Source organism: Azolla caroliniana, unplaced genomic scaffold (assembly GCF_043228905.1).
Source record: "Azolla caroliniana isolate FFs.n. ecotype wild unplaced genomic scaffold, voAzoCaro1.0.p SCAF_11, whole genome shotgun sequence".
NCBI lineage: Eukaryota > Viridiplantae > Streptophyta > Polypodiopsida > Salviniales > Salviniaceae > Azolla > Azolla caroliniana.
The window spans coordinates 7,736,157-7,748,089 of NW_028230446.1; the positions used below are offsets into that span (position 1 = coordinate 7,736,157).

General features: G+C 36.7%; 1 protein-coding gene across 1 annotated transcript; it reads right to left on the bottom strand.

Annotated features, from left to right (window-relative positions):
• Nucleotides 1–357: 357 nt before the first annotated feature.
• LOC147857689 (uncharacterized) lies at nt 358–9,826 on the bottom strand. The gene is made up of 13 exons (XM_087326750.1): nt 9,664–9,826; nt 7,959–8,883; nt 7,606–7,851; nt 7,241–7,494; nt 5,176–5,250; nt 4,643–4,714; nt 4,057–4,155; nt 3,903–3,974; nt 2,625–2,739; nt 2,472–2,540; nt 1,630–1,921; nt 1,257–1,398; nt 358–1,167 (listed from the first exon to the last, which is right to left on the bottom strand). The coding sequence occupies exons 1-13, from the start codon at nt 9,793–9,795 to the stop codon at nt 667–669; spliced, it is 2,994 nt and encodes a 997-aa protein (XP_087182876.1). The 5' UTR covers nt 9,796–9,826; the 3' UTR covers nt 358–666.
• Nucleotides 9,827–11,933: the final 2,107 nt, after the last annotated feature.

Below are 11,933 nucleotides of genomic sequence, written 5' to 3' on the forward strand. Positions count from 1 at the left end.
CCCAAAAATATGCAGAGATCATGTATCATTTTGTAGGGAAATGGGTTGTATATTACTCCTAGGCATTTATGGATCTATGTATTATGTATAAACGTATGTACATATGAATACAATATTCTTTTAAGACAATGAATGAAAAGACCTCATTTGCTTATATAAGGCCACGAATCCAATTAATTCGCAATACTCTTTTAAGACGATTAAAAGACCTCAGTTGCTTATATAAGCCCACAAATCCAATTAATTATAATAAATTGTATGGTTGCATCTGTTTTAGCTTCATTAGAACTCCTCTGACAGAAACTCTTGTGAATTAGTAAATGAGGCAAAACTAGGCTAGTCATTAGCACGGAGCAATTACAAGATAATGGAATAGCATAATATATCATACAAAGAATTTCAGACTTTCCTGGTCTCAGAAAAAATGAACCTTCACCGCAACTAGGAATACAAGTGGTACATATACCAATAAATCTATGAGTTTTACTAGTGACAGAAGACCTCAATCGAGTAAAATGGATACTTTACATGTGCTACAAACGCATATCTGATCTCTTGTGCTGCCCAGTCAAGTCTTGGTAGAATATCTACCATCCACAAACATAAAAACACATACACACCCACACAATGTGTTCCAGAACCAATAGAAAATACCTCTCAATCTAGCTAAAAAGCATTCCATGAATCTGTGCTATGTCTTGGAGCCTGAGAAGATCTGGTGCCCAAGAATGGATCAGGCTCATCCATTGATGCGAAGCTGCGAGGCTGTGTGCCACCGACAGAACTTGCAAAAGAATCAAACCTTGCAAAGCTATCTGAGGTAGTAGTACTACTGAAAGAATCAAACCGAAAAATTTGTTCTTGGCTCGAACCCCTTAACACATTATTCTGGACAGGTGTGTTTGGTATCGACTCGTCAAAAAAACCTCCACTTGGGTAGTGATTGAAAGGAGTATTGTTATTGTTATGAATGGGAGTGCTTGGAACTGAATTATCAAAAAATACTGACGTTCTTTCTTTTGTTCGTATTGGCCCAAATGATGGCAAATCTTCTTGAAGCTTTCCACTTTGCCCTGAATTTGGTGATGTGTCAAATGGATCATTAAATCCAAATGTAGAAGATTTTGTGCCAATCTTGGCCGATGAGAAGAAAGATTCCTCAGAGGCCTATGTAGCAAGAAGAATGGTGTTAGAAATCCAAAAAAATGATACTTCCATTGACTTCTTTGTTAAGGGGATAGCTCGGATTTAATCACCTTGGCATTTGATGATTCAGTCCTGCCCCATGAAGCATTAGATCCAGCGTCATCACCCCTAGGGTGGGTAAAGGCAGAAGCCCAATCACCTCCATTTACACCAAATGTGTCACTCTCTGATTGAGAGGAAACTGGACTAAATCTATTACAAGAAGAAATATAATAAGAATTAAGCAAGTCAATTTCCCCAGAAATAACCACAAAACATGTACGCTCATATGGAGTTCTTATTACCAAACCTTCACACCACCATTATAATTAGAATTGAAATTTATCAATAATCTGGCTACCGAATATGTCAGAAAAAAACAGCTTCGATGTATAGAACACACAAGGAAACAATTTAAGGATTTATTGGCTCGATAATATATACCTCTCCGAGTCTTTGTTTGATGTAAAAATTGCTGATTCCAAGGGTTCTGGACTAGACGGTGTGTCCTCTCTTGGACTTGCATCACCATTTCTACTCAAACTACCATGGTGATCTCTTCTTGGAGAAGATTCTCCCTGATTTTCATTCGATATAACGTCTTCTTCTTGCATTTCCCCATCACCTGCAGAAAAATCAAACCCATGATTTTCATCCCATGTTGCTGGACTTTTAGGCTTGGCTGCATCACTTCCAGCAGTTTTTTCCTCCATAAATTCCTGAACATAGGTGAATCCTGCATAGCAATATTAAATGAATTTTGACACTGATCAAAATAGAGCTTTAAAATAAACAAAAATTACTGATATGAAGACACATCAGCTAGTACTAAAAATGGCTTTTTTTACTCGTTTTCACATTTTCAATTCACTGCTTTATTTAAATATTTGTATTCACAGTTCTAGGTTTATTAGAATCATAAGAAAGGTTACTATGTTCTGTGAATCCCAACTATAATTCATTTGGTATGGAATATCACAAACAATCACCAGATTACAGGTCAAGATTTACAATCATCTTCTCTATGACCAAGCTATTTCACATCCATTTTCCACATTCAAGTTCCCTAAGGCAATCTTTACATTGTTGCTATGTATGCTGCACAGGATATTGAAGAGCACATCTAATCTCTTCCTTGAAAATTTCTAGGCAGAGAGTGGATATTGTGCAGTTATTGTTGCAATAAATTTGTGGGTTCTCTATACACATTGACCAATCATATAATGTATTATCAAAAGAAAACTCAAGCTTGATTCATACTAAGATATATAGAATATTAGCCACACCTTCATCTTCAAATTTGTCCCAGTCTTCATCCCACTGTGCAGCATTTTCCTGAATCCCTGGCTGCCACCCTGAATATAAAGGGGATAAACATGAATCGAAGACGTTTAATGTATGTGCCTTTATACAGAAAGCTCAACAAATTTAGAACTCACCATAAGGTAGCTCTAAAAGTGATGTGGGCTTGATTTTTAGACTTAGGTGCTTGCATTTTGCATTTAATGCTTTCCTCAACTCATCTAAATCCTTTTGTAGCCTATCTGCACGTGCCTGTACACAAAGCACTATAAATCATGAGGTATACTTTCAAAGGGATAACTAAATTTACCAAATAAAACACTAAACTTTAAACGTAACTAGAAAAGGACATACATATACGCTTATAATACATATATGTACCTTCTAAAGTAATAGAACTAATGAAATAATAAAAATATCTAAGATATCACTTCTCTGGGCATCTTTCCAAACAATTTAATCATTTAAGGTTTACGATATCATATCATTATATGAAAAGTCTATATTTTCAAATGAACAATACATTATTTCTTAAAGCATACTAAAAGGTTCCAAATTATTTTCATGAGGTATACTTTCAAAGGAATAACTAAATGTAGCAAATATAACACTAAACTTTAAAGGTATCTAGAAAAGGACATACATATACGCTTATGATGCATATATGTGCCTTCTAAAGTAATAGAACGAACAAAATAATAACAATATCTAAAATATCACTTTTCTGGGCATCTGTCCAACAATTTATTAATTTAAGGTTTATGATATCATATCATTCTATGAAAAGTCTATATTTTTAAATGAGCAATACATGATTTCTTAAAGCATACTAAAATGCAAAACTGCCTTAATTGTAGTAGAACCTAATGCACAATAAGATATTATCTACAATATCTTCAGCCCAAATGTTCTCATTGGAGGTCTTGCATCTAAAGGCACATGACGTTGAGGGTTGTTCCTGGCTTGTTATCCTTCATCCTTGTCACCTATAGTTTTACATACTATTCACACAAAGAATTCAACGATATGCATCCATTAGCTCATGAAGAATTCCCATCGCAATCTAATGTTCATATATTTTAGATAATTTTACGGTAGGGAAAGTATAGAGATCAGCCATGCATGAAAACATTTTCAAGTAAAAACTTCCAGAAGGTGTGGATTCAAATCAGAAATAACGAATCTTACAAAGTCTTGATCTTGCTGGAATGTAATAATAAATCTCAAGCCTGACTTCCACAGGATCCTCGTAAGATGTGATTAAACAAATCACTTACTAAATGGAACATTTACTATTGAAATTCATTATCAGGCATATACACTCTGATGTGAATGGCATTTCCCATTTTTATATGTGTACAGAAATGTTACTGTCCCAGAGATTGGAGCTTCAGGAAATGTTGAAGGAATGTAACCTGTAGGAATGCATTTGTATCCCCACCTTGCTCCATCCTCAATATTGCATTGTAAAGTTCCAACCTCCGCTCCTTATAATAGGCAACAATTTAATTAGATAAGCATTGGATGTACCATGTACAATATACCATGGAAAATGTTGTAAAACCTTACCTGAATATCACGGAAAGCTGCCTCATCAGTGAGTAATCGAGATTGAGCCTCCCCTGCTTGCTTAAATTTTTCATCATAGCGCTTTACCAAAGATTCAACCTGCAAATTGTTTCCACTAAGAATATAAAAACAAGACAAATATGCCTAGCAGCTTGCTAAGAGAATCTTCGTGAATTAAATACTATACTCTCAAAAGCAGTACAATACAAACATAACAGTTTGAGCTTGTGAATATGGAAATGAAATAAGCAAAACCTCAAAGAATAAAAGTAAAAAATCTGCAGATAAACAAAATCATTGAAGTCACAGCACACAGCTAAGTTTAACCAGCCTCTGTATATTGGAGCCATTTTGTCACTACCCTGGGCTCTTTCTGTATCCATCAAGCTAGAAGGCATTTCATTTAGCCTCTTGCACAGAGAACAAGAATGGTGTCAGTTCAATCATTCTTATTTTTCTACATACAACTATTCATTAGAGCACAATAGCAAAAAAACTGATTCATAGAAATTTTCGTTTAAAAAAGTATTCAAGAACATATTTGAACATGATACATGAATACAGAGTATTCTAAAACAATGTACACCTCTCGCTTATCAGATGATGCTCGCTCTGTGATTTCTGCAAGGCGATTATCACATCTTGTCTTGAAAAGCACCTGAACCACAGGGAAAGGATTAGCAACATATGTATATATTAAGCATGTCTGATGTATCTAACACTAAATGATGATTAAACTCGAGCAAGGAAATAGAATAGTTGAAATAAAATTCTAACAAACAAAAAAGGCTCTAAATAGCTCGGAACATTTCATTAAAAGCTAATAGAACCAATAATAGTGTAAGTTTATATATTTCTGCTCCTCTTTAATATATAAAGAGAATATAATATTCTTATATCCATCTTCATCTTATGAATATACTGGTGGTGAGAAGAAATTTTGTTTATGTATTTCCATTCCTTGCTTCAATAACACTTTAAAGAGATACTAGTGTTTCTGTAGTTTTTGTCATTTTGCCCTTGTGAGTATTTTGTGTGCATGCTAATTTGGTGGTTTTCCTTTTAATTTTTTGCTGACATGCAGATTCAGCTTGGCAAGAGGTTTGAAGAACTCCATACAATTTCTTGCATCTTTGTACGGTAAAACTCCATTTTTTCCTTCGAGTCCATAATCTGTTTTTCCAATTCATGCATCTGCAAAACAAGTAAAGAGATCTCAGTGCATTGAGACCTGCGGTTGAGATACATTTAGGCTTTGAAAACTTACAAAAACAAAAAAAGTCCTAGTAAAAGACATGGTATATGGTTATATCAGTACATTCTATAAACATACTCGGTGAACTGATCATGAGAGAACATCATAGATATAGAAAATTCAGAAGTATATGATTTTCTTGAGCCGAGCCATTGCCAGTATTTGATGGAGATCTTTCATGCTGAACAAAGTTAAATTCACTCATGAACCAATACATCATATCTCTCACCCATTTTCTTCTCAAGGAGGAGAGGTGCCTTCACATTGCCAAGCTCAGACTACGAAAGCCTTGTTGATACACATCATATATCTCCCCTCATTAGATATATGGCATTGATGTGTATCAATACAATTAACCCTACTAGGATGAAATCAAAGACTTAACGTCTGCTATGACCATAACATCATAGCTTCTATTTCTTATCCCTGCTAGAACCTATATCAGATGAGAAAAGAGGGCCATAGTAAACCTATAATATAATTATCACAGCATAACATCAATCACATATCATTATTGTGTATTCGATGGAAAATATGAATACAGCAATGCATTTTCAATGAGAAATTTGTCTTTTCATAGATGCTACTTTATTTTCTAATTCTCCTTCATTGTAGGTTTGATACAGTTTTTCAATTATTAAACCAATCATGCAATAAAAGAGAATCTCTAATGCTCAAGTTGCACTGAAGTTACAACTAGTCAGTGTTGTTATGTAAGATCCAGATATAAAATTCATCTATTTGCTATTTTCCAAACTAAAAATAACAGAAACTATAAAATTATTCCTATTTCCATGGTAATATTATGTCCTTAGGCGTTTGGCCAGGCATGATGTAAGGTCTCTAACGGAGCTTACAATTTTGTACAGCTGAAGCTCTAGCTACATAAGAGTTGTAGGACAAAAAACACCCTAGCTCTCTTTTTCAACCCACTCACAATCCACAACCTGCACACAAGATATAGCTCAAACTATACACACATATACCCAATATTGGGAGATTTTCAACCCACTTCCTATCCATAGAGCTGCTTCAGGCTCACCACCAAGCATGAGAACCAGCAGTAAATGAGTTCAAATGAGCTCCAATCGCCGGTCTCCCATACCACCACCCCACACATATCAGGTGTGAGCAAGAGGAGCCAAGAGCCAGAGTTGAAGAGAGGTGTTCATTTCATAAAGAAGAACTAGGTCCAATTGGTAGGATCACCAAACATCCATTCTATTAAGAGTGCATTCACAAATCAAGAGTCTCTATGAGCCTTTAATATTGCTGATGCCCATCAGATGCATCATACAGTCTTCCTTATCTTTTATTTCTGTCCGCAGCAATGCTCAGGGAAACAACGTTAGGAAAATGATTCCTGAGTGATTGAGCTGTTTTCCAAGAAGCCTCTGCTTAGAGCCAACGTTTTTCCCTTTGACATAAACCAATTAAGTTTCTAATGAAATATAATGTGTCATATCTTTTAAACACGTAGTTTCTTCTACTGCCGTTACTAATTCGTCCTACAGAAATCATTCTTTTAGATGACATGGAACACATGGTGAATTGTTGGAGTAACCCATACTTATTTGATGCATCTCTTCTTGATTATTTAGAATGGTCATTTAAACTCCTCTTATTAAGAGTGTGGTCATATTTTTAAGATCCATCCAGGTGTCTCAAGATATAACACTCTCCCTCAAGGAGAGGGTTCCTTCTGGAAACTAACATAATATTCTAGCCAAACTATCAAATGACCTCACCTCAACACACTTCATCAAACATCCCCTCTCTGTGATCTGTACGAATTTCACATTGACAATCACGATTGACACGAAGGAGACACTTGGTAAAGTGCATTAAATATTCCACCAAAATTTCACATCATATTACTTAGATAATTATTCGATTTCATGCATAGCTTAAATAATGAAATGCATTTACCTTTTTCTCAGCATCAACTGCTTCCTGATGCTTAGTTTGAAGAGTTAGTTGGTCATCAGCAGATAATTGATTGACCTTATACATTTCTAGAACTGGTGTATTTTGTAACCCCTGAACAAAGCCCTCTCTTGCTGATGGTCCCACTGGAGGTTGGATTTGATTTTGTCCTTGTATCATAACTGGAGGCCGTTGCAATGGTACACCACGAGCCACAGGACGGGGTGGCAAACCAGGAGCAGTAGGTTGAAGCATACCTACAAAATCATACAGGAGTTCATCTCAAACAAAACACAACACCCAACTAGAAATCCTAAGTTAGTTCCTTAATAGACAATGAAAGAAACAAAAACTTTAGTTTGTATTACCAGGATTCTGCTGCCATGCAGGCACATTATGGCCAGAGGAGTTCTGAGTGAATGCAACCTGAGCTTCTGAAATACGGAGGGCTTTGATGCCAGATTCATCAAAAAAAGGTGTAGGATCCATCATTGCTGGTAGCGCTCGTCCCTCACGATGACGTTCCATGAGATAAAGAGACATGCAAAACTCGCGTAATGATAACATACTATCACGATCTTGATCAGATAAATCCCAGATCTGCTTCAGAATCTCTGTAAGCACGGAATCAGACAGACAGAAACCAATGATAAGAGTTACTTTTCTCTAAATGTCTTGATCTTAACAACTTCTAGATAAGAAAAACAGTAAACAGATCAACCTCGAGGAAGACGCCAACTAAGAAAAAGGTCACGAGCTTGATTTCCACTGATTTTTCCATCTTTATCAGTATCCACTTCGGAAAATATCTTTGTGTATTTTCGGATGGTGGCATCTGTCATCTTGGGCCAGGCTCTTACTCCATCAAGTAAAGGTGTGGGGGTCCCGAAACTCTGTCCTTGCTTATGGGTTTGATCAATCGGAATTGATATTGGCTGGATCTGTTTTTTAGTCTCCATAGGTGCACTAGAAGTAGGAACAAGAGAAAACGCTGGCGATGGATCAGATTGATTTGTTGTTTGCAATCCTCTTGCTTGAAATGTCTCATTTGTGGTCGGAACCGAATGAGAAATCAGTTGGGCTGAGGAAGAAACCAATGGTTTGTTAACTGGAATAGCTGTAAAGACATCACCACCGAAGAGGTCTCGTGGCTCAGCAGAAACAGTACTATTAAGACTAGTAGAATTCGTACTCTTAAGTGTAGTAGAATCGGTTGAAGAGCTGGACCGAAATGCATCTTGTGAGGGTAAAACTCCTTTCGTTTGTGGAGGCACGTGGCCATCTGCAAGACCGCTAACCGAACTGGGTCCCGACCATGAAGATGATTTGTTAGTAGGCCAATCCAAGGAACTTGTACTTGTCGACATAGTAGGTGTAGCAGGTGGATTTGGAGCCCTGGCAAGAGGTGTAGAAGCCACTTGAGGTTGATATTGAGCTACTATTGGTCGAACCTGAGGCCCCAGATTAGCGGGGAGCTGAATCTGTGGAGGAGGAATTTGCGATGCCGCTGGACCATTTAATGCTCTGCTCACTATGGGTGGTGTTAATTCCCTCCCAGTTTGTGCCACTGTGACTAGTTTTAATGCATTATAGAACTGCTCTCTGGTTAGAAACCCGGTTTGTCCTTGGTCAACATACTGCCAGATCTGGAAATAAAACATTTCCAAAATATGGGGTGATTATTCATCCTGGGTGGGAATGTTAAACCTGGAAAATACTCCACATATAGCAAGAGAGTGATTTCTGCCTTTACAAAAGACAACTCACTGTGGTGGATAAAAACCTTATCACCAAGAGCGTGATCTCTGCCTTTTGTCAAGCAAAGCTAAGATTGTATATGGGAAACTTAAATCCAGCAAATATACTGCTATCGTCAAGAGAGTGTGATTTCTTTCATTCCACATGCAAACCAGATCATGGTGGGTGGAAATGTTAAACCTAGCAAATACTTTAACATTGTTCAAGAGAATGATTTCTGATTTTTCACAAGAAAAACATCACAGAAAAGAATTCAAATCCTTATCATCAAGAAAGCAGCAAATATACAGCTTTTGTCTTTTTCTTTCCTGATACAAATATCGTCCTTATTATCGAATGGAGTGGTTTCTATTTTTCCACAGGAAAACTCATCATGGTGAGTGGAAATGTTAAATGTAGCAAATATGCGCACTACCATTGATGAAGCTCTCGGCACATTGAGTTCATGAAATTTGAAGGAAAGAAAAAGAAACACATTTATTACTTCTCAGTACACAAGAAGGAATAAAATAATTTCTACTTTCAAGTTTCAACTAATATAGATATAGATATATATGCATAGTGTATATATAGGGAGAGTGATCATGGATGGAGCTGTGAGAGCTTGAGCGTTCTGGAACAGATAAAATTACAGAGAGATAGAGATAGAGTGATGAAGAAAGGCATACCTTAGCCAAGACTTCACGGTTGAGGTTTGCTCCTTGGAAGAAGGAGACAGCTTCTTGGCCACTGATGCGACCATCGCGATCCGTATCGGCGCGTCTGAAGTAAGCATCGAAGAGATCTGGGGAAGTGACCATTATTGCGATGAAGCCAAGACAGACAGGGGAGGGGAGGGGAGCAGCAGAGAAAAAGGATCGATGGAAGAAGAAGAGCAGCTTGGCTAAGGAAGAAAAGTGGGGAAAAAAAGCGTTTAAACTTTACTCTCTTCTTCTTCTTCTTCTTCTTCTTCTTCTTCTCAATGGATGGATGGATGGATGGATGGATGGATCTTAAAACTTACAAGTTACAACCAAACGCACACACACACACACATAATAAATAACACCTGTATGTACATACATATGTACATATACAGATGTTATATAATAATATGCATATGTATATACACTGCACTATATGTATATACATACATATACATTATATATGGACGGAAAAAAGTGGTGAGCAACAATGCACATGTACATATTTATTATTATTATTATATACATAAATACCCTCCGAGGGGTCCAATCTTTGGAAGGTTGTTTGTAAGACATTCACGCTCTTACTAACATGACAATGCCAATCATTATGACAAATTTGACCTTCAAAGGTAGCGACCGTAAGACTCGCTCCAACATGAAGATGGTTATTACCCATGAGACTGACTGGCTATCTATGTGTGGTGCCTCCACATCTCAGTTGTAATAGTTGCTTGTCTAATCAATTTTTCCTTTCACCTTATCAATCTTGTTGTGGTACTTCACTAGCACCGTGAAACACTAACCCATTTCTTATACTCCAATTATACACATCTCTCTCTCTCTCTCTCTAAGCATCATTAATTTTTCATTGTTAGCCTTATCATGCATGAACCTTTTAGATCTAATGGGTTGGAAATTGTTTTTTTTGTGTTGTTTAATCTATCTCTTGTCTATTGGGTTCTGATGCCAATAAACAACTAGTGTTGCATTATTGATGTCATATAACATATGCCTCTCTAACTCCCCATTACTTTTGGTTGATCGTTTTCCTAAATTCTTTGAACCACTCCTAGCCTTACCATTAGAAATTTCATAGACTATGAAACATAATACAACAACCTCGCAAATATATGGAAGTCTATGTGTTTGGCTGGGACTATTCATTGAAATACATTTTGCTAAACCTCAACCAACCAAACAAGTTGTTGGTTGTCTCATTTTTCATACAATTGATTTTTTGGCTACGCACCACACATCAATATGGGTGCACTTGCATCATTAGTTGCACACATCCAATATGTTTTTCTCTTGAACATGGAAAATGCCTTAGAAGGATTATGACAATATGTCTCAATCCAATGACAAAATGTTATGTGAATGCTCCCTTGTTGTTTTCTATGTTAATCATTTTTAATGTTTTTTTCCCATTTTTGTACTCCTAGAGTGTAGTGGTGATTGATCAATGTTAAGTCGCCGCCTTCTTGTTAGGGTGTTTTAATTCAATCTTTTATTGCAGGCCCAAATTCTTTCATCCCATTGTCAAGTTCACCCTAGTCACTAAAAGGTAAAATGGAGTCTCTTCCAAGTCTTCTACTTATCATGGACATTGGACAAAAAGATGAGGGCAAAGTCAACGTAGAGGTCCTAGTCAACCCACAAAGTTGCAACATGGAAGGAAGGACAAGAGAGTTGTTAGGATGACATGAGCATACAAAATCTATCACGTGTTACTAGACTTGAACCCACAAATAATATTATAAACTTTCATATTCATTATTGTACATGTTCACATTTTTGTGAGATGCTACATTATAGTTATCATAACACATTAATCATGTGATAGTTATGTGTTAAGAATCTATTATTAATCAATAGAACAAATAAAAGTAAAAGAAAGGCTAATAGATTGGATAGAAGAACTTGATCCTCCCGACCACCCTCGAACTATGATCCAAACATAGCCAACCTACCATTGACGTCCCATACCGACATATATTAGGATGACGAGTACCTTGGAATAGATAACGCGATGTTGTGATGTCGAGTGTGCATTGGAAGAATTTAGTTAAACTAGGAGTATTAAAAAGGAAGACATTTTGGGACTTTATTATTATGATTATTATTATTTAGGAAAGAAATGGCATGACGTGTGCTAAAATAAAAAGGCAGACATGGTGAGAACACAGACAGTGGGGACGGGGGATGCAGATTGAGAAGTAGCGAATCGAGGGGGGGTGTGTAAGCCCAACATC